Raw genomic sequence first — 24,606 nt, 5'->3', positions numbered from 1 at the left:
TATTTCTCGATGCTCCCTTTGGGAGGCAGGTGGGGTTAGATAAGGTCAAGAGAATGGGGCATTAGAGCCCTTGTAAAAGAGGAAGCTAAACCTGAGCCATGCTCTACCACAGTGAGAAAACCCTCGCTAGATGCCAGAGAGATGCTGTTGCCATGCTCTTGGCCTTTCTCAGTTTCTGCAACTGGGAGCCAAATGAACTTTTATTTTTATAAATTTTCTAGTCTCAGATATTTTGTAACAGTGACAGAAAACTGACTAAAAGGCACCACTTTTCTAACAGGATTTAATATATAATCAGAACCAAATTTCTTCCCTACTAGAGAAGGACACAGCAGTGGTATCCACTTCCTCCTCCTCCTCCTCCACTTCCTGTTCCTCCTCCTTTTCCCGCTCCTCTTCTTCTTTTCAGACATGGTTTTGATACATACCTCAGAATGACTTGAATTCTCCTGAGAATGTTACCTACAGAATAGCCTGGGATGTTTAGTATTTGATTGATTGTGGTTGTGGGTATTCAAACTTAAGCATAAAACAAGATGGCTCAAAACTGAACGCATACACAACACTCACCCCCCCACACACACACACATGAGAGAGAGAGAGAGAGAGAGAGAGAGAGAGAGAGAGAGAGAGAGAGAGAGAGAGAGAGAGAAAGACAGAGACAGAGAAAGACAGAGACAGAGAGACAGAGACAGAGACAGAGAGACAAAGAGAGACAACCACAGAGAAGATTAAAATATGAGAAACCTGTTTATGATTGGAAGATGGATTGAAGAAATATTTTCTTTGTGGTTACAAGTATGTATTGTGGGGTGTGCCTGAAGCCCCAGCTCTCAGGAGCTGAGGCAGGAGGATCTAGTCCAGCTTGAGCTATAGAGCTAAATATTGTCTTTCAAAAGGGGATGAAGGAAAAAACCCAACCTTCTCCCCAAATCTTGGCTATGATGTTGCTATAGTTTCACACAGTGCTGTGGTTGAGACAGTAGAGTAAGCACACATCAGATCTCTCTGTTATTCACACTATTTGATAGGAAACCATGCCTCTTTAAAAAAAAAAAAAACAAACAAACATCCAAAGTATATAAGCTTGAAAAGTAAGAGATAGACAGAAACATATCTTAATGATGATCTTGGTTTTGTCCAGAATAAATTCTTAGGTCCCAAATAAAAGGTCATGTTTTACTGAAGCTAAAGTAAAAAAAAAAACCTCCAAGTGTAAATTATATTGAAATGCTGTTATAGTCTCATAATTCAGGTTTTTTTAATGTCTTTTTTTTTTTTTTTTGCTAAGAACTTGCCTTTTATTTTATTTTTATTTCTATTTTTTTTTTTAATGTCTTAAACTTAACTATGAATTAAATTACTGGTAGTTGACTATGAAAATATATAGATGTCTTCTTAACATCTCCAGACACATTAATGCACAAAATTTTCATGAAACACAAACCTGGAAGCGATATAGCAAGTGTGACATAAATAAACTCAAGTGGGAAACAAACAAGCAAGTGATAAGCCGGGTGTGGTGGCACTCAGGAGGCAGAGGCAGGTGTACTGCTGTAAATTCAAGGCTAGCCTGGTCTACACAGTGAGTCCAGGACAGTCAAGGCTACACAGAGAAACCCTGTCTCAAAAAACCAAACAATAAAAACCAAAAACAAACACAACAAAACAAACAAACAAAAAACAAAACAAAACAAAACAAAAATACTACTCAGCTATTAAAAACAAGGAATTCCCGAAATTTGTGGACAAATGGATCGAACTAGAAATGATCATGTTGAGTTAACCCAGAAGCAGAAAGACTCAAATGGTATATACTCACTTATATCTGGACACTAGCCCAAGGGGCATGTCTCATGAAAGACCTCACTTACCAGGAAAGTGGGTCAGAGAGGAGGACATCCTATTGGGACTTTAGGTGAGAGAAGCATGGGAGAATGGAGAAATAGAAGGATCCAGAGGGTCCTAGAATCCTACATTATGATGGGTGGATCTGGGCCCAGGGGTCCTGCTCAAACTATGGCACCAGCCAAGGACAATACATTCAGTAAACTTCTAACCCCTACCCAGATCTAGCCAATGGACAGGACATTCTTCACAGTTGAGTGGAGAGTGGAGACTGACTTTTACATATTTGACCATGTCCCCTGGATGGGGAGGCCTGGTGGCACTCAGAGGAAGGATAGCAGGATACCAAGAAGAGACTTGATACCCTATGAGCATATACAGGGGGAGGAGGTGCCCCTCAGTCACAGTCATAGGGGAGGGGGATAGGGGGAAAGTGCAAGGGAAAGAGGAAAGGGAGGATACAAGTGATGGGATAACAATTTATATGTAATACGAATAAATTAATAAAATATTAAAAACAAAAAACAAGGAAGTGATTATTGTATTATTAGAAGGCATTTTCATGGTAGACAAAATTTGTATAAATGTTCAGATCATTGAAAGTAAAAAAAATTAATGTTACATTTAAAGAGAAAAAAGACTTAATTTAAGCCAAATTTGAATGGGAAATAGATACATTTATGAATTCATCTTAATTTTTACCTTGACTGCAGGAATGGGCTTTTGGGGGATGAAGTGCTTTCTCTGGAGTGGTGAACAAGCTCCATTTTGATCTTTCTGTCTGATTTTACTCGCTGCTATGATTTTCTTGCGTTGTTCAAGGTAAGGTCCAAAACTGGGCAGTTTCTAAAGGGAAAACATACAAAGTAGAAAACATATTAACCCATAGAAAGAAAAAAGAAACAGCATAAGGAGGTCTCTACACACAAATATCAACAGACAAGTGTGTATTAGGGGAGTGTTAACTAGGTCTTCCTTCTTCCTAGACCACTAGTTTTCTTTTTTTTCTTTCTTTTTTAAAATATATTTTATTAATTTATTCATATTACATCTCAATTGTTATCCCATCCCTTGTATCCTCCCATTCCTCCCTCCCTCCCATTTTCCCCTTACTCCTCTCCCCTATGACTGTGACTGAGGGGGACCTCCTCCCCCTGTATATGCTCATAGGGTATCAAGTCTCTTCTTGGTAGCCTGCTATCCTTCCTCTGAGTGCCACCAGGCCTCCTCATCCAGGGGATGATAGACCACTAATTTTCTATTTCCAGATTCCATCTGACATCAGAATGGGAAGGACACTTCAGCCAAACATGTGTGTGTTAGATGCAAATGTTAATTAAAATTTGTTTCTAAGTGTAATGGATTTCACCATGGCAAATCAAATCCACTCACTTAAAACAATAGCTATTAAGGAAACCATTTGTTTGGTTTGTAGAGACAGAAGGTGAAGCCTACTGATGCTTTATTTTCCCCCTCGTCAGGTTTTTAGCACAATATAGACACAGCCAGAGCCCTTGACAAATGCCTCTGTCAATAGCATAGGTACTTTGCCAAAGTTCTCATCTGTATCTCCATTTTATTGTGTTCAAATTCTCACTGCACCTCTTTAAAGATTGTAACTAATGTTGATTGCAACTTACTGGAATAGTTGAAAAACAAAATGGCAAAAATATTGATTCCTCTGCCCAGAAAATAAACTTTATTTTGCGTGAAGGAAGCAAAAAAAAAAAAAAAAAAAAAAAAAAAAAAAAAAAAAAGAAAAAAAGAAAAAGAAAAGAAAGGAAAGGCAGAGGGTATATCATGATGCTTAAACAAACTCCATCAGTATTCAGAAGCATGGCAAGGCTTTAAATCTCAAGGTTATTCAATTGTACTTTACAAAGTTTGTTTAGGAAGATACCTAGGTACCATGGAAAAATGCTAAGTGGTTTCAAGTTAACACAAAAATGCCCTTGTACCATTCATTATCCCATAATTATCTGCTCTCCACTGTGTCCTTCTCCTTTCTTGGAACCTTTGATCTTCACTTTTACTGACACATCCTGCTGATGACAGACACTATTGAATTCCAAATATTTCATAATAGCCTGTAAGCTGGAATTGCCATGTCTTTTCTACCTCTTCAAAAAACACACTCTATTCCTGCCAAATAAAACCCATTTTTTCTAGCAGATGGGGATTTGAGAAACTGCAGCACTGCAAGGTCATCCTGCTCTCTGACCTAACAGGTACTTCTGTGGGAAAAAATGTACTTGTTTCAGATACCAGCCTTCACTTGCCAGCTTGCATAAGATCCCAGAGAAATGAGATCTTTGGAGCTTGCAAGAGTCTAGGTGGATGAGCACAAGCAAGCCAATCAAGGCAGACCAGACTGTAGCTGTGATCTGTATATTTATATTATCAAAAAATATATTTATGTAGAAATATACCTAAGCTTGTTACTTTGATTATTAATTCACTATAATTATGTCAAAAAGTCAAGTAAATGGAAAATGGAAGTCAACACCAAATTAATTTATACCCAATTGGATTAGAATTATGTACTTCATATCTATATCTTAGCACTTTCCCAAATTACAGCATTTAATGCTTACAGTTACAGAAAATGATAGATGGAAGAATATATTCCCTTTATTTTACTGTAATATAAGTGATGTAGGCTTATTAAAAGCATGAAAAATAAGAGTCTAAAAGGAGTCCTCAGAACTTATCCCATAGAAAAGCCATTTTTATATAAAATCATTTTTACATGAATTTCATTTTTATATCCTATTTAATGTTCCAATACTGTTTGTTTGGACGCCTGGGGCAAATGAGGAACTGGAATTGTACTAGAAAGACTGTTTCCATGGGTCTCAATAATGTCTCCTAAGGTGCAGAATAGGTATCATATGACATAAGATGCTGACACAAGCCAGAAGATGACTCTCTATACATTTTTCTTGGGCATCACGGGCCCTTAAACTTGAGCGTTATACTGGTACAGATGATCAAGAACAGCTCAGTGTTTAAGCACAGACCCTCTGGTTCTGGCAGGCTCTAATGTCAACTAATCCTAAGAAGTCCAAACCATGATCCTGGTTCTGCAATGGATTGTGTCTTTCTCAACTCCATCTAATTCCACTTGAATTTTTAAAAGCTGTTCCAAAAATAAATGTTCTTGTGACTTTTCAGTTCATCTTCTTTAAACAGAGACTGGAGAACAGTGTCCTTTACTTGGCTGACGTGTTATCCAGGGGTAGGAGAGATAGATAGCTCAGGGGTTAAGATGGCCTTTTCAGGAGACCAGAGTTCAGTTCACAGCATCCACGCTGGGCCCCGTACAACCACCTGTTTCCAGTTTCATGGAAGACAACTCCTATTCTGGTCTCCAAAAGCATCCATGCCCACATATGCTACACACACACACACACACACACACACACACACACACACACACACACCTGAAAAGTTTATTCTTCAGTATTCTTCAGATGGACAGAAGAGACTAGTTAAACTATAACCTTGAGCTACCACATTCACAGTGATAACGATGAGGAATCTAGACTCATCACACCCAACACTATCAGTAATACGGAGCAGCTGAAAGAGAAATTTCAGGCATTCACTTTCAAAGGTGGTGCAACTCAAAGGCTGAGTCTGAAGAACGTGGTCTACGGAGAAAGATAAGTCCAGAGTTCTTTGCCTACATTATGGTGCCTCTCGGGATGAGAATTTTGTTACCCTCAGTAAGATTGCTCAGGAAAAACCATCACAGGCATTCTGAAGTGTGAACTCTGGCCAAGAACACTCGAAGCACTAATCCGCGTGAATCACCTGCATTTCTTGGTGAGACCGCAAATTTCAGCTCAGAGGAAAAGTATAAAGTCTCAGGATGTTAATTAGCTAGCTTTGGGTAGCAGGCAGCCTTTGGCATGGTTCTGGGAAGTTGTAGGACCCTTGAGACTGCTGACTTCAAAAAAAAAAAAAAAGCAGGCTTTGAACATGATATTTGTCTCCTGTTCCACCGCAAACACACTGTTGTCACTGACTTCACTGTAAGCTCCCATCACTACAGTTCTTGCTGCTACAGCCACCTTGCAGCCACCGCCAGGATGGAATGTGTATTCTAAACTATGAGCCAAAACAAGCTTCTTGTTCCTTATAAAAAAGAAAGAAAGAAACTCTTCATGGTGAATGGCAGACATCTAACATCTAACGGCTGTGCAAACATCTAACGGCTGATAGCCCCTGTAATTTTTTTGTATTACCTTGTCACATTTGTCTCATATAAAATTGAGGCATATGGTTCCCCCACCCCCACCCCCGTGGTTAGCAGTGCCCTGACCCTAATTTCCTCATCGGCATAATCATTACGAAGGAGGTGCTCTCAATTTAACATAAAGATTCCTTAGGATAGTATTTTTTCCATTGGTTATAAAACTTACTGGATAAGAGTGGCTACTGCCCATTTTTTTAAAGTTGAAAACACATGAACAAAATACTAATGAGTATTCTTCAACCCCCACCCACATAGCTCCAAACTCAGATGTACTCATTTTTAGTTTCTTTTTGCCATGTGGTGAGACCAGAGGCTAAGGGATCCTTCCCAAAGCTTCGAGGCTGCCACAGAAATTATTGCTTCACTCATTAGTATGAAAATTTAAATGCTGAAGAAGTATGTTTAGGGGATGGGGAGATGGCTCAGTGAGTAAATGGTTTGCCATGCCAGCGTGAGGATTTGAGTTTGGATGCTAGTATCCATGCACATTCTCGTGGGAATAGTAGTCTACCCATAATCCCAGCCTGTAGGAAGCAGACACAGGGGATCTCTGGAGCAATATGGTAGTTAGATTGCCCGAATCAATGGGTTCCAGGTTTAATTGAAAGAGCTTGTCTCAGTAAGGTGGGATACATTTAATGTTAACCTCAGGGTTTGACATGAATACACATGCACATGAACCTGTACATGTATACACACACACACAGACACACAATGTATTAAAGTGGATCTAGGATTAGAAGTACTGAAATTTGTATGTGTGTGTGTGTGTGTGTGTGTGTGTGTGTGTGTGTGTGTGTGCACGTGTGTGTGTGCGTGTGCATGCAGGTGCATGTTTGTAGGTGAGTGTAGATGCATACCTGCATTGTGTATTCAGAGGCTATAGAAAAATCTCTGGTGACACGGCTTGGAAGCTATTCACCTTGTATGAGATAGTGTCTCTTATTGGATCATTCACTATGCTGAGAAGCTGGTTTTCCTGTGAGCTCCAGTGATCTGCCTGTGTCTACCTCTCCTGTGCTGAGATGGCAGGTACTCACCACCATATCCAGCTTTTAAAAATGTGCTGGTAACTTAACTCATGTCCTTATGATGTTCTGATAATAGAAACAATACTTTTTTCCTGCTTTATCTGTAGCCAAGCTTCATTTAGATTTACATTTATGATCTGATAAAACAGACTCCCCTCACCCCCCCCCCCAAAAAAAAGAAAAAAAAAAGAAAAAAAAAAAAAAAGGCAAACAAGGCTAGGAACATATAGCTCGTCAGGGTATATGTGTGCAACCAATGATGATTAATAAGGCATTTGGTTCAAATTTCTGCCTGAACATGCAGCTAATTCATTTCCTGTCCTAGGAGAAGAAGCAGCCAGACCTGGTGGAATAGCAGGAGGAACATTTGCTCTTCATTATTTTCTTACAGAAAAAATTTGTAGCCTCTGGTAACTCAAAGCACAAGGCTTTGAGCATCATGCTAGGCTTCCCAAACAAAGGCAAAAATTTCTTGCAGACCATCCACAGCTGCCTTGCCACCAACACAGAACAAAACTCAGAACGGGTGTGATGTTTATTTCAGTGGTTTCTCCAGGGATTCATCATTGATGAATATGCTCTCAATAGAAAATCTAAATCCCTCTTATTAAAAGGTAACAGTATTTCACACTGAAATTGTCTCTATCCAGATATAAAAAGCATTACATTGCCTGATAGATAGGTGACAACATCCTGAATCAACAATGATTCCTTAAGCCAGCAAAGCTTGGAGGAAAAGTAGTCTATTTGGATTATAATTTATTCACGGACCAATCTAAAGGTAATTGAGCATATTACAGAGTGGAAAAGGGTTCTTGTTTCTAATAGAAGGAGGCACTGGCATCATCCAGCTTAAATTGCATAACTTTTATGAGAATGGCATAGAGTTGGCTAATAGCATTACTCTATAGAACTGCAGCGCATCAATTCGATTTTTAAAAATCATACTCTCTTATCTGATTGGAAACAATAACTGCAAGAAGAGTAATTGCTGTGATGCCTGCAGTAATAACATGAAAACATAAAAGGATTTCGTAGTTATGCCAAGTGATAATACCCATAGATCGGCATGAATCTCACCCAGCTGATCTGCCAACCTATCTATTTTGTGTGTGCGCATATGTGTGCACATCTATTTGCTGAGAGACTGGAGGATAACACAGACACAAATACATATGTTTTAAAACTATCTATTGTAGCTCTTTATTAAGACATAATTACACATAAGATGGCTACACTAGCTATCTACGGTTGTACTCCTCTCTTCCCAAATACAATATAGAATGTCTACGCTTGCCAATGAACTGACTAATTTAGGAGTTAAATATTCTCCATATAAAATCTGTACAATGATCATAGTGCTTAATTGTGTGGGTATCTCTTGCTGTTCATTAAGGGCTCATGTCAAACTAAATTATAAATTAAATATTCACACTTATCACATCTACCCTATTTACTTAAAACATGTGCCATACTCCTTGAAATGTCACCAAGTGACAAAGAATTGGAGAAAAATAAAGAAAAATGCATTTGTATAGAATTGGTCTTTAAAATACATAAGGCGACTGTAATGGTTTTTGGACAACTAAAAAAAAGTAAGAGCATTAGAGTGCGACAGTTAGGATCGTGTACTCTCTGAGTCTGATGGTTTCATCTAAAATGGCTACAATGGGGTTGAATTGAAGAAATCTACATAAAGTTCTGAGCCTACATTTTTTTCTTTTTTTAAATTTTATTAATTTATTCATATTACATCTTTTTAAAATGTTATTGTATTAATTTATTCATGTTACATCTCAATGGTTATCCCATCCCTTGTATCCTCTCATTCCTCCCTTCCTCCTATTTTCCCCTTACTCCTCTCCCCTATGACTGTGACTTAGGGGAACTTCCTCCCCTTGTATATGTTCATAGGGTATCAAGTCTCTTCTTGGTAGCCTGCTATCCTTCCTCCGAGTGCCACCAGGTCTCCTCATCTAGGGGACATGGTCAAATATGAGGCACCAGAGTACGTGTGAAAGTCAGACCCCACTCTCCACTCAACTGTGGAGAATGTCCTGTCCATTGGCTAGGTCTGGGTAGGGGTTTGAAGTTTACTGCCTGTATTGTCCTTGGTTGGTGCCATAGTTTGAGCGGCACCCCTGGGCCCAAATCATATTACATCTTAATGGTTATCCCATCCCTTGTATCCTCCCATTCCTCCCTCCCTCCCATTTCTCCCTTACTCCTCTCCCCTATGACTGTGACTGAGGGGGACTTCCTCCCCCTTTATATGCTCATAGGGTATCAAGTCTCTTCTCTTGTCAATTCTGTAATGTGTGAGTTCAGGTATTTCCTTCTCAATTACTAAAGAGACTATTGACTCTCATTTGACTGTGGCTTTGATATCTACTCTACCATGGTTTGGACTGAGAAACTTATTCCCTGGGAATCTACAGGCAGCTCCAGCCAGGGAAGCAGAAAGGCTCACTGCAACTCTTCCCTTCTCCTTCCTCTCTTCCAGGTCAGTCCCCAATTTCATGCCCAGTTCTGCAGCAGAACATGTTCACTGGCATCTCCTTCCTCCCTGTCTCCAACTCCAGAAGATCACATAGTTCTTCCTCTCCAACCTTCCTTACTCCATCTGATTATTTTCTCTTAGCCTCCAACTCCACCAATTATCCCTGGGAACCTTAAAAGTTGCACAGATAGGGACAACAAGTTAAAACAAAACAAAACAGGAAAAGACTTTTACCAACTACACATCTGATAGATGGCTAATATCCAAAACATATGAAGAACTAAAATATTTTGGTATCAAGAAAACAAATAAGCCAATTAAAATACAGGGTATATATCTAATTAGAGTTCTTAGAAAAGGAAACTCAAATGGCCCAGAAACACTTAAAGAAATGTTCAATATCCTCAGTTTTCAGGGAAATGCAAATTAAACCTATTTTAAAATTTCATCTTACACTTGTCAGATCAATATTGACAACACATGGCTGATGAGGTCATGGAGCAAATGGAAGACTCATCCATTGCTGTTGGTATGGTCAAGTTGTACAGTGTGGCAGTTCCTCAAGATGGTTATCAATCTACTTTAAGATCCAGGTATACCACTCTTGGGCATTTATCCAACTGGTACTTTATCCGCCCACAGAGACACTTATTCAACTATGTTCATTGCTGCTTTATTAATAATAGCCAGGAACTGGAAACAACCTAGATATCCCTCAACAGATGAATGGATAAAGAAAATGTGGTACATTTAAACAATGGAGCATTATTAAGACATGAAAAAGAAACTATAAAATTCACATGTAAATAGATAGTACTACAAGAAAAAAAATATGCTGAATGAGATAGCCCAGACCCAGAAAAATAAATACATGGTATGTATTCATGTATATGTAAACATTAGATATTAAATCAATGATAACCAAGCTACAGTAGAACAACAGAAGTTAGGGATAGAGTAAGGGGCTAGGGAGACAGGTAGATCTCCCTAGGAACGGGAAATAGAATAGATAGTTATGGGTGAACGGGGATGTAAAGTGCAAAGATCAAGTGGGAAGGGAAACTAAGAAAGAGCAGGGAGGGAGTAAAGAGATAGACAATTCAAATTAAGAAATATGAAGGATAGTATAGACAGGTAATATAGTACAACCTTTTAAAATATGTATCCATATATGAAAGTGATCTAAATGAAATTGCTAGATAATGGTGAGACAGAACATCACCTGGACATCTCTTATTACCAAATGAAACTTCCAGTACCAGGAATGGGTTACGTCTGATTGACTTGTTGGTCAAATGGGTCCTATGGGAATACCTAGACAACACAGCCTGTTGCCAAGGCTGCAGTTTGCTCTTCACAACCTGACAGCAAGGATCCAATAAAGACAATAAGCTTGTGAGAGTAACTACCCAATATCTGATTTGATGTAAGCCCCTCTCTGCTTCATGCAACCCATACCCTGCATTGTTTTGGTGACCAAAAACCTGAGCCTAGACAGGCCACAGACCTAGGAGAGAAACAGATGCTATTGTGGGACAAAAAGGATATAGCAATAAAGTAACTATTAATGACATTTTTGCTATACTGACAAATGAGTGTCTTGCTCAGACATCACCAGAGAAACTTCCTCCTGCAGGATGTGAGAACAAATATGGAGATCCACAGACAGGCAATGTTCAGAGAATGGGAAACTCTGAAACACTCATTCCTAAAAGGAAATCTTCCTTTAAATCCCTCCCCTCAATGCTCAGAGGAGGTGGAAAGAATGTAAGAGCCTAAGGCCATGGAAGATACCCGGGAATCAAGGCCCTCTAACTCAGTAGGCTTGGTACACATACAAACTCCCAGTGACAGGGGTAGCACACACAGGGCCTGCATAGGTCTGCAGCATATGGAGTCCTAGAGCTGGGTAGAAGTGGACACATAACCCAACCTGAACTCTATCTGCAGTTGATTACTACTTGCAAATGATAATTTAGTTCTTCCAAGCAAGTCTCCCTGTGGAAGCAAACTACTCTTGAGGGTGGGCCTCATGCCCAGCAGTAGAATGGACAACAGAAAACTAATTCAACAGCATCTTTGGGAGTTCTTTGTTTCCTAAGGTCATTTCAAAGCTTTTTAAAAAATCTTTCTTTTGTGTTATATTAAAGTTATAATTTATTCATTCTCTGTCTTTGTCTCTCTCTCTGTCTCTGTCTCTCTCTGTCTCTCTGTCTCTCTGTGTCTCTATCTCTGTCTCTCTGTCTCTGTCTCTGTCTCTCTGTCTCTCTGTCTGTCTGTCTTCTCCTCTCTCTCTCTCTCTCTCTCTCTCTCTCTCTCTCTCTCTGTCTCTCTGTCTGTCTGTCTGTCTCTCTCTCTCTCTCTCACCCTACAGCCTACAGGTTCTTTAGGTATATACAATGGGTTCTAGTTCTGTGTCTTTATGGGATTCCTGAGCGTGTGAACAAGTAGGGTTCTACATCTATATCTCTTTCTTGTGCTTTTCCTTGGGCTTTTTTCCTTCTCCTTGCTTCTACTGTCTAATTCTGATTTACTGGATTTTTGTTTTTAACTTGTTATGATTTATTTTATTATTATTCCTTAGAATACTGTTTGTTTTCTAATGAGAGAAATGTAATCCAGATAGGAGGGGATGTGGGAGGAACTGGGAGAATTGGAGAGGAAACCATAATCAGGATAGATTATATGAGGGAAAAAAGAACATATGTCTATACATTATTGTGGGGAGCTGCCCTTAGCGGCTCTTGGCTTAAAACATTGGGCAATTCCACCTTGTCTGTAGATTCCATTTTCTATACCTCTGCCTGGCACATAGCAGGCTGAGGTCAGCCCAGGCCACTCCACCTGGACCCTGGGAACTGCTGCCTGACACGTAGTGGGCTCCTCAGGTTCCTGGGAGGCTGCTTGCTTATCTTGCTTCTGGAGCTGCTTTCCCTCAGAGCTCAATCCCTAATCTTGGTGTTCTTCCAGCCAAGGACGGATGGCTGGATATCTGCCATTAGGTTCCCACAGCAACCCTGTCCTTGCCCTAGATATTGCCTATATAATTTTCAATAAACGGGGCTTGATCAGTGTTCAGACTTGCCCTCATTTCTTCGTGTCTCCTGTCCTTTATTTTCACTTTGGCACCCCCTCCCAAGTTCCGTTTGAAGACCCCGCAGGCCGGGGCACATTATATATATATTATATTATATATAAATATATAATACCTGAGCCAGCCTAAACCACCTATGGCCAGTGTTTCATAGCTAAGATTAGAGGGCCAACATTCATGAAGCAATTAGGGTATTGACTTACAAGTTAACCTTGTATGACAATCATAGCTTTGCACTCTTTAGCTATTTGACACAGTTAATTACTGAGCTGTTCTACAATGACTTCTCTTTCTCAATGACATGAGAATGATAATCTCTGCCACACAGTGTTTATATAGGTGTTAAAGAACAAAGGTTGTAATACTCACAATTGCTAAGTCCGTTCTACATGGCTTTGCTTCCGGTGTTGTGTGTGGTATGTGTGCAGATGTTCTCATCTTCCTCAGATGCTAACCTGGCTTTGTAGTTTGAGCTCAGTCTTCATAGCATCTTAGAAAGTTCCTTTACTGATTCCCCTCACCAGTGTAAAGGGTCTCTCGTAGTACAGAATACTCAGCACATATTTTAAGACTCACACCTCCTACACTGTCTGGTCACTTTTAGGCATGCTTCCATCTTCCTTCTTTGAGAACCCAGAGAGAAAAGTGTCAATCTATCATTTGCCAGTTACTCAATACTGTAAATAGACTGAACAGGCACACTATCTTGCTGCACGTTTGAAATGTCAGACATTCCAACAATTTTCAGGTAAAAAAAAAATGGCATACATATTTTATTTAAGATTAGAAATTACATGAGACAAAAAAATGTCACCATCATAACAGTTGTAATTTATTAATTTTAACGAGTGCTAAACACTTGAAATTTTTATATAAAGGACAGTTTGTGACTTTAAAGGACCTACAGTTAATAATATTTCCAATACCCGTGACAAGGGCTATAGCACAGGGGACACAGGATGTTATGTGAGCAGTGACAATGTATACTCAGATCAGGCTGAGGGGCCAACAACTGTCTGTATGAGATGACACCTAACCTAAGTTCTGGAGGCTAAGTTCAAGGTAACTGGTCAAGAAGTGCCCGGGAAGGTATGAAGGTCATAGATGAGGATGACAATCTTCCATGTCAAAGAATCAATGGAGGGACAAAGGAAAGAGTTAAGGAGAGGTGCCTGGAAACTAGCAGATCGCTCACCCATTTGATACAATATCAATGCACAGGAGTAATTCTAGCATTAAAGAACACCAGCTACAGCTGATTATAGCAAGGCTTGGCTTTTGTCATTTCGGTGTGGGTGTAGGGCCTGAGGCCACAATAAAGAACAGGAGGAGATTCTTTTTGGAAGCCTCTCAGAGCTTTGTGAGGAAGACTGACTCATCTCCAGAGGAACTGGGTGGAAAGCATTGCGATGTTAATATTCAAGCAGCACTTAGATGGCTCATATCAGGCTTCTCTGAAGCGACAAGCTGTCATCACTTACTGTAATGATCAGCCACAGCCCCAGGTCAAGGTTTGGGAAATGGGCCTCTTTGATTTAGAAGAGACCAAAACAAAGATAGAGTACAATCCCAGAGTGTGGAGAAACCACAGTATTCAAGCAGAAGGAGTGTAGAACGGAGAAGAGAAGGGTAGGGAGGGCAGAATGAGGGGAGAAGACAGACAAGGGGATTGAGAAGCAGCGGGGCTGCTGCCCTCAGTGGGTAAAGTGCTTCTGCTGGGAACAAGAGCTGATCTCCTACTTGTGGGATGTGAGATGGCTCTGATCTCCATTACACAGTTATGTGCCTTCAGGAGAAATCTGGGGGGAAGAAATCAGGGAACTGAGCTCATGTTTGGGTCAGCAGATGGCTAAAAAAATACAAGGCAAGAGCAAGTGAGGTTGGAGTGAGACAGAATTCAATCATAGCAGTCAGAAGCAACCTAGAACAGGTAACTTTTGGAGATTTCATAGGAACCAAAGAAGGACAAAATTGGGTGAACTTGGCTGGCATACGGGCTACAAGAATTCTTTTATGGGCAGGCTGGATAAACACAGGTAGAGATGCTAAAGCAGTCTGACAGTTGATCTGGGGAGCAACTGATAACAGCTGGAGTGGAAGAAAGGCTGTAGAGTGAAGGAAGTATTCACGCTGAAAAATGGCAGGATCTTACAGTGATGCAAAAGAAGGGAGCTAAAGGAATGAAGCGACATTAGACATTATGGCACAGGCTTGAGATCCCGTCATCAAGACGCAGACAGATGCAGGAGTTTGAGGTCAATATGTGCTGCACTGTGAGTTCCAAGCCAGCAAGGAATACATAGAAATATCTTGTCTCAAAAACAAAAGAAGACAACAAGAAAGTGGAATGAAGTGGAGAAAATATAGGGTGAATTTACCCTTAGTTTGTACAAATGCAGTAAGTGGCAGGGGAACTGTGGGTAAAATCTGGGGAAGGTAAGAAGGACTATGAATTCTGGATGAGCTAGCTTGGATTTTACTCATTAGGGTGTGTGAAAGCACCTAATATTTACATATTTGTGACCAGGTGGTATCCTGACCGTGGCAGAGAGAATAATCCAGAATATTAAGATGGGATTCTGTTTTCAGGATGACAGTAAGATAGACAATCCATAGAATTATTACTGTTACAATTTAAGACTTAAAATTAAAAAATAAATAGTAGTCCCACAACATAACGTTGACTTATGTGTTTGATATTCATGGGCCAAGGGATGTCTAGATAAATCAGTAAGACATTACCTATGGATATGTCTAGAGGATATTTTCAGAGAGATGAGCATGTTTGGCAGTGTGGGTGCCATCGTTTAATTTGTTCAGGGTAAGAAAGAAAGAACCTGAGAGTAGAGGGAAGGCCAACAAAAGTCTTCTGAAGCTGAGACATATGTCTTCTATCTTTGGACATCAGAGCTCTGTGTTTTCCTGCCTTTATTTGGGACCCACTTCAACTTCATCTGCAGATCTTTGCAAAGTGTAGAGAACACCATGCCTTCTTCATCAGGAACATCAGGTAAGCATGTTTGTCTTTAAATATTTTAGGGCAATCTTGAGATTAAAAAATCCATGATCACACCTTTCACTTCTCATCATTAGACGACAGAATCAAGAACTCAGTCCCCAGTCTGTGTTGTGCCTCCCATCACATTGCTGTGTTCCCCTCACAAAGCCTTGCATAAGGCATTCAATATATTACTGATATAAAATGGTGCACTCCATTTGGAGTACTTTTCAAGAAATCCACGCTCCTTGTTTTTTCTCATTTCACAAATTGGGAAGGGGAAAGTGTTTCACACAGTAGAAACCATTAGAGAAACGCCGAACACATATGAAGCCAAATATCTGAATTAGTTCAGTCCTGTTTATGACTGGCCTCAAGTTTAATGAGCTCAAGTTAATACAGGTGAAAGGCCACAGTGTTACATGCAGCAGTTAATGAAATACCATAGAGCTGCTGAGAAAATGATTAGCAGCCAAATGTGAATTTAATATACTTCAGCTTCAAGAAGCAGTGCCCATGGGAGGCATCTTGCTGGGGCAAGCAACGTGGCAGATTGGAGGTAGCATGCAGTTAGGCTCTTGCAGCTGGGGGTTTAAGCTGAGCCTAGCCAACAGCTAATTTTGTGACCCATGGTAGAATGGCAACTCTCTCTAGGTCTCAGTTCCCTCATATGTAGGATGAGGGGGTGGGGCTAGCTGGTTTTCAATGCTCCCTCCAGTGTTTCATTCTGTTTTCAAATTTACAGTTAGAAATCCTTGGTGTTTATTCCCAGTTGGTATCATACAGTTTGTAGATGAAACATTGGAGTGTGTAATAAACTATAATTCCTTCTCTTCTTTCTTCTTTCTTTCTTTCTTTCTTTCTCTCTTTCTTTCTTTCTTTCTTCTGGGTTTCTCAGTGTTGCCTTGTCTGTCCTGGACTCACTTTGTAGACCAGGCTGCCCTTGAACTCACAGCGATCCTCCTGCCTCTGCCTCACCGAGTGCTGGGATTACAGGTGTGCAACACCATACCCGGATCTATCCCTACTTTTCAACTGTAGAACATTTTGAATCTACTTAAGCTATAAAATAGTGGTGCTATAGATAACTACCAAAGTTCCAAGGTTGGATGATTTTTTAAAACAAAGTTAGGGTTTATAGGTAAAAGATACATAAAAACACACACACACATATTTTATAAAATGTATGTATTTTATAAAATGTGTGTGTGTGTGTGTGTGTGTGTGTGTGTGTTCTCATGATTTGGTAGTGAGTTCCAAATAGATAACATATAAATAAAACATTTTTTTAGGAAATTCAAAGGGATTATGAGTGATATGAACTGGAAAATGTAGATAACTATTATTATACCTGAAATTATCTGTAAGAAGTTTGTTGCCTAGTTACAAACTCATGTAAGACACACTGTGTAGAAACAAAGTAGAATAATGTTACAAATGGATATAATGATTATAGCCATGAAATGGCCAAGAAGTAAAGTAAGCGTGCGTGCATGTGTGTGTGTGTGTGCATGTGTGTGTGTGCGTGCGTGTGTGTGTGCATGTGTGTGTGTGCGTGCGCGTGTGTGTGCATGTGTGCGTGTGTGCATGTGTGTGCATGTGTGTGTGTGTGTGTGTATGTGCGTGTGTTGTTTTTGTAGTTGCATGTGCAGTTACTGAAACTTCAGGGAAGTGGAATACAGTAGCCTTTCCTACTAGTAGCCCAATGTGCAGAACAACCACTGATCTTAGGGTTCAGACACTAACCCAAGGACCTTGGCAAGTGGCTTTTCCTTGATGAGCTCGTTTTTAGCTGTGTTGAACAGAAATAACAATGATCACGCGGCCTGTTAGCTCTGTACAATTGTTTGAAATAGAAAAGCATTAACAGATTATTAAAATACATATTTTTAGTATTTTGAAAACTATAAAAAAGAATAGAACTGAATATTTTATTACTATATTGAGCATAAACCTGATGGATGCTCAATATAATAATATAAAGATGAAGTGAGTTTTCTGAATTATAAAAATGTCACAAATATTAACTACACACAAAGAAAGCCTTCCTTCTCAGTCCTTCCACATCCTTAAGAGGACTGGATGAAATAATTTGTGTTTGAAATCCACCTTCAAAATGTTACAGCTTTCATGGCTACATGTTGCAAAGAATGCCCTTTGTTGCAAGGGCAAAAACCAACGAGGGAAAAATGGAATAAAAATTACTTTACACAATGGGATGGGAGCAAAGAGAAACAGAAAAAATGGGGTGATGAAGAAAATGGCTCTGCTATAAATACAAATGAAAAGGCACACAGGATCCAGGCTGCATTTGAAATAGTAGATTAATCAGCCTTTTCCACATTTATTCAATGTGATACTTAGTTTCTTCCTGCATGGAAACACCTGAGTGCCTGCTTTAAGCATTTTTTTTTTTACCTGAAAGGGTGGCATGGGCTGCAAGGCATTATATTTTAATGCAGCCTAAAACCAGTTTTGGAGTTATATGTAGTTCATGCCATATTTGAAAAACATGATCATGGTTTGGAAAGTCACTATTTAGGATTTCCAGGCTGAAAAGAAAATTTATATTGGAGGGAAAAACAAACGTAAGTTGAAACAATTAGTTTTGTTTTTTCCTAATTAGAAGGAAAGCTGTTTTTCACTACAATTAATGCCACACTAGAAAAAATGTTTGACACAGAAGAAATATCTTTTACGTATTTGACAAGCTTCTCTGCATGTAGATGTTGAAACATCAATGACATTCATAAGACAGAATGTGCCTCAGTGTTGATCCCAACTGATTACGCCTTCTCTTCCATCATGGAAAGTCAGGACCTTGCAAGCTTTTTGTGTTATTGGCCCCAGCAACACTGCAAGGTTTGGGGTGTTTTTAGGACAAGGCATTGAAAATAAAAATCAGCAAACTACGTCTGGCAGAAGGTCCTTATGAATACTTATTGAATACATTTTATCTGGTAAATTTTAGGCAGTGGAGCCTAAAGAACTAGTAGATAGCAAAGCAGCTGTCATCTCTGTTCTCAGGGAATGTGTTGTTGCTTTTAACCATAAGCAAACAATTGGATAGTCACTGCAATGGTTATGATTAATTAGTCATCAGCTTGGCAGAACATAGAATAACCTGGAAGGTGAGCTTCTGAGCATGCTTGTCAGGTATTATTTGGATTATGTTAATCAATATATGAAGACCAGCCCACTGTGGGTGGCACTGTTCCCTGGCTGGGACTCTGGACTGTACAAATAGAGAAAGAGGGCTGATGGGTAGTATGCATCATTCTCTGCTTCTTGCCTGGGCATTCAAGGTGACCAGCTACCCCCAAGCTCCCACCCATGCCAGGGCCTTCTCTATGATGATTGGATTATAACCCTTGAACTTTCAGGCAAAATAAACCTTTGGTTTTCCCATAAGTTGCTTTGGATCGAGGATTTTATCATAGCAATAAGAGAAGACATTAAGTCAGAAAGATGTAACATTTAAAACAATTTTCAATGATAGATCTAACCTAATTATTTGTTTAAGGTTAAATCAATCCTTCTTCCTCTGCTGTACTCAACAGGCAAAAAAAAGATCATCATTCCAATTACCCAATATGCTGCATTTACACCAGAGAGATGAAATACGGCTGGAGAATCCAAGTGTTCCTCTTCTCTAATCTCAGTAACTGTATAGATATTCAGGCCTGTTCTTTAAGCCATTAATGCTAAGCTACAGATTTCTTTTTCTTTTTAAAGATTTGTTTTTAATCATCATCTTGAGTGTTTGACCTGCGTGTATGTGCACCATGCATATGCTTGGTGCCCACAGAGACCAAAAAAAGGCATTAGACCTCCTGGGACTAGAGTTACAGATGGTTATGAGTTGCCATGTGGGTGTTGGGACCCAAAGCCAGGTCCCTTGTAAGAACAGCAAGTGCTCTTAACCACTGGGCAATCTCTCCAACCTTAGCTACGGCTTTCTTACTCCACAAATGATACGTATCTCTTCTACAGTTTTTTCAGTCCTCCCAGCTTCACGTTCACCCTTGGTCTTCAGCTGCCAGGGGAAATATCCTAATGCTTTCAAAGGCTCCATCTGAGGATGCTATCTCTCTGCCTCAGGGACTGTATCCCTCCAATTTAGCATCATTCAGAAGAACATCTTTCCTTAATTTTTGTCCATGAGCATCCTACAATTTTCTTCCCATTATTTGGGTTAATTCCATTTATTTGCAATGTACACTTGAATCTCTTTCAGCCTAAACCAAATCAAAGCAAAACTATACACAGAAAGCATAATAAAGTAACCCTGGCTACTGTTTATCCACATCCCTTTGACCCTTCGACATTCTTTCAAGTGTTGTTCACAGTGTATTTCCTTACATCCTCCCCTCCACTATTCAGGAATCTGTCCTCCATTCCGTGCACCTGACAATGGTTCACCTGCAATTCCTGAGGATACTTGTTGTGCTAAGCTAGCTTGGTTTTCCTTGAACTAACTTTATCTTTCATCACCAATCATCCTAACCAGAAGTTACTTTTCTCCTGTCTCTTCTGCATAGGCCCTTTGCAGAGTAGTTTGTTTCTTTGAAATACATACATAATCGATCTCCAAAGCTAATCCTTGGAAGCTCCTTACATCACCAATGTCTTCCCAGGTCCTTCACTTAATTGACTTAAATGGTGAAAACCAGTCCCACGCCTGAAGCATCTTAAAGGCATCTCTACTTCACTGTATGCTCTTCCTCTGGTCTGTCCCACCTAGCTGAGGAGATAGCAGATTTCCTTAGAGATAATAGCAGTTAGTATTATCCTGGGTTCTGAGCTCCTTTGTTTCAATCACCTTCTTTTTCTCTAGATCAAAACCATCAGCAGAGCTAGGATCCACTCCCAACACCCACATCATATCTTGCTACGCCGTCTTTGCTGATATAGCTTTCATCTTAGGCTTGACTGTCACTCACCTGGGTTAAACAGTAGCCTCCCTGCAAAATCTACCTACTGTTTATTTGATTTGCTGTAGTGAATTCTCCACATAGTGGGAAGAGTAATAATTTTAAGCATGTATTGCTACACACACTTTTACTTCAAAGTTTCTAGTGATGTCAGTCTACCTAAAATAGAAGCTAGAAGTATCGTCCCAACTTCTAGCTTCTCCAGTTTCTGGAGGACTCTTTAACTTTAGTATATAGTATAGTATACCATAGTGTGGGTGGTGTGTGTGTGTGTGTGTGTGTGTGTGTGTGTGTGTGTGTATGTATCTGTGTGCATACAATAGTATAAAACATATAGTATATATTATACACTGTATATGTATATGTGTATGCATGTATGTATACATATTTTACCTATTTCCAATTTGTTTAATATACTCTAGCCATACGTTAGGGCCTTCATAATTCCTGATCTTTTTCTGTGAACCTCCTCAGATTTTAGCCTTCTGATAAGATATAATCTGTCAGAGAAGCAGTTTATGGCAACCCAGCCTCAACTTAGCCCTCCAAGTCACATTCTTCACCTCTCAAATTTATAATACATTGTCTACTTGTTTTTCATGTATTTATAGTACCTATATATTTGATGAAGTATAACTTACTAGAATAACATCCTCATTAATTCTGCTTGCTGATACTTCCCTGGAACCTTGAGTAATGTTTGGCCCATTGAACATTCTAAACTAGAATGAATGTATGGGCAGGGAAGCATATTTATAAGCACTATAGTATCTGAACCTGACTTGGCTTCTTGTTCTAGTTTAGTTATTAACTAGGTGTTTGACCTGGCCAAACTTTGTTGACTTTCTAAAACCTCAGTTTTGTGTCACTCATTAATGGGGGGAATAATAACTTATAATTTGTACAAAATACATGAAAGAAATACATTTCAATACAGTGTAGGTTTTTGATAGATTTTTTTTACCTTCAACACCTCTGTCATTATAGAATTTCTATAAATATAATTTTCTATTGCAACCACAATGAAGCTACCTTTGTTTATTTAATGTATGTGCTTTCAAATATTTTGCCGTTTACCTAATTTTACTACGGTAATCATCCTTTCTCCCCTAACAATTCACTTCAGAGGGGAGACAGTGGAGTAATGTATTTTGTATGACGAATTGCTTACTTTTAATTTAGACTCCATGCACTCTCTAAAGTCAAGACCGTTCAGTTATGAAATTTTGTGCTTTACATATTGAAATAAGCAAAAGTTAAAAAATGAAGATTTGACAGTTGACAAACACTCATGTTTTAAAGAATGGAAGCAAGACCATTCTGTGGCCCACAGTCAATGCTGTCATCTGAGGGCTGGGGAAGGTGCTCAGATCTGAGCCTATCACGTGCTTCTTCAGCAACATCTGGCAGTCTGTCACTTCACAGGCAACAACATCTTCTCTAAACAGCAGAGACTCAAATTCATCAGGGATTCCTCTGGTACAGTATATGCTTAACTTAAGTACCTGCTTTCCCGTGATTTCCATAGATTACCATATTCATGACATTGTGGAGTGAAAGCATTCTTCTCACTCTCTACCCAGAACACGAAGAAGAAATTAAAACATTGGCAGGCACTTTGTCTCTAGTTTGTTGGACAAGTAAGAAAAGGACTTTCTACCCATTAATGTAAATGAAATTCTGTCAACTTAGAGCATTTAAACAAAGATGACAGCCGCCTGTCTATTAATAAACACTTGACAGGCTAACAATTACAACTCGAGATGGCTGTTTTTCTTGCAATAAATATAAGTCCATGGGTACTTAAAAAAACTCTTTGTGACTCCCCAAACTTTCCTCTCCCTCTTTATTAACCCAGATGGAAACTTGATCATATACAATCTTGCTTTCATGAGTAGATTTGATACGATTGGTCCATAGTTACTTTAATGCATACAACTTTGCATTTAAATATTATTATGTTTGTGTATGCATTCACTCATTTATTCACAGTATTCACAGAAAAACACATTCAAGATATGCCTTTTCGTCTAATATTTTGAATTTCATAGGAGGATTTGAAGAGCGTTGGACTCCCTGCTATGCAAGGGTAGGTATTCAATTGTAGAACCATCTGAATTCTTATGCTATTATTTTTACCTAAATTAGAATTAAAAAGAGTATTTATTATTAGAAAGTAAGGGTATAAGGATATGTAACAAACCAACCAGTGTGCTTACTCTTCAGGCCTTGGAAATTTATGTAGTATAAGTGTAAGAAGAAAATTCAATGAATAATTTGAGTTTGGGGAAACTATCTGTGGAATTCACTAATCCATCACTCTCAATGCTCCATTATTTAGATTTAAGAAAATAAAATTCTAAAAAGAATCAAGATGGGATTTTGAATCCATTTTTAGAAGCTTTTACCAAAAGAATGTGCTTTCTTTGACTAGGGAGTTTAAGAGTGTTCTGTTTAGACATATTAGACTGTCGATAATATGCAGTGTTGAAGCAGCCAAGAGTTTTGCATTATGGATTATAAATTGAAAGCATGGCACTGTATTTAATCACATTTTAGACACTAACATTTAGTTCTTACTAACCAAGGAAGAAAATAACATACTGCTAAACATTTCCAAATTCAGTGTCTGATGCTTCTAAGACACCAATATTTGGAAGATTTTCTGACTTGGAAATATGAATGTGAAAGCAACCATGGTTTGGAGTAAAAAAAAAATGCATTCTGGTCCCCAATGTCTTCTGGTTGAGTCTAAGCTTCCTTCTCATGCCTATTAGTAGGTGTTCTCATAAAATCCCACTGTTCTAGAGCAATGCTGGTTGTAAATTGCATTAGCCATGCTAAATCCATGTATAATTAAAAACTCAACATCTAGAAGAATAACAGTTCAAGGAAAGCCAATTACCAAAGAAGAAGTGGAGTTTCTGTTCAGTTTCTAGATTATCCCTCCAGAACAGTGTGGATCTCAAAGGAAGAAGATGAGCCAGAAAGTGAGTGGATAGCACAGATTTGGGTCAAGCCCACATCTGTTGCTTCTTCACTCTATACTTTCTCTATTTCCTTAAGAGATATTTAAGCCAGGCTATAGTCTTTGATTTTCATTTTTATAATGTGTACAGCATTTTCTGAGTATAGTGATGCATCCTTTAAAGCCCAGTGCTTAGGAGGGAGGGGACAGATGGAGCTCTGTGAGTTAGAGAGATATATAGTGAGAAACTATACTGAAAAAGCTGTTTTCCTTTATAGAAAATCAAGACATCTTAGCCATTAAAAATGTTTAATTTCTGTCTGGTGTATCTGTATGAAGGAAGGCCTTTGTGTGAGCAATTCCTGGACAGGTATTTCTCAGCAGTTTTTTCTAGGAGAGATGCCCATGGGACATCGTGCAGGAATTAATTCCATTCCTACTTTGTAGATGTACCTCTTCTAGGAAACAATGTGATCCACATCAAGAAAGACACACAGGACAATGTCAAAAAGAGACAGTTTTATTATTCGATTTAATGACTTACGTCAACCAACAGTCCTAGGAATTTTCCCAGAATAGAAATAATTTTAAAAGATAATGTCATATTTTACTAGAACCAATAAAATCATAAGCAAATACCATGTATTCCTGTTAGTCACTCAGTGATGGATCTATGTACATAAAAGCACTAATGGATCCCTTAAATGTAAATTACTGCTAGATGCTTAAGTAAACCATCCCCCACCAGAGAGCCATTGTAATCCATCTCTCATGTCAGATGAACTGCGAGATATCCTTATGATCACAGGCTTCACTGCTTTTTTGTCATTCATCTCTCACCCTCAGTAATCCTTTTACCTCTTCTTTACAGGCTTATAATTTAAACTTAATCTCTTCTCTGCTGACAAAAAGGACCCCAGTATAAACAGCATCTCTGAGTTAGAGCTAAGGGAGCCATCACTGGCTCTAAGG

At 39.1% G+C, this 24,606-nt stretch overlaps 1 protein-coding gene across 1 annotated transcript in view; it reads right to left on the bottom strand.

Annotated features, from left to right (window-relative positions):
* Positions 1–24,606, bottom strand: part of Dpyd (dihydropyrimidine dehydrogenase) — an 877,326-nt gene that overhangs the window by 18,727 nt on the left and 833,993 nt on the right. Inside the window, 1 exon segment of the mRNA XM_051165995.1 lies at positions 2,551–2,694. Coding sequence (XP_051021952.1) covers positions 2,551–2,694 — 144 coding nt within the window.

Source organism: Acomys russatus, chromosome 23 (genome assembly GCF_903995435.1).
Source record: "Acomys russatus chromosome 23, mAcoRus1.1, whole genome shotgun sequence".
NCBI classification, from domain to species: domain Eukaryota; kingdom Metazoa; phylum Chordata; class Mammalia; order Rodentia; family Muridae; genus Acomys; species Acomys russatus.
The sequence above is the reverse complement of the archived record's forward strand: the minus strand, read 5'-3'. Positions and strand labels throughout refer to the sequence as shown.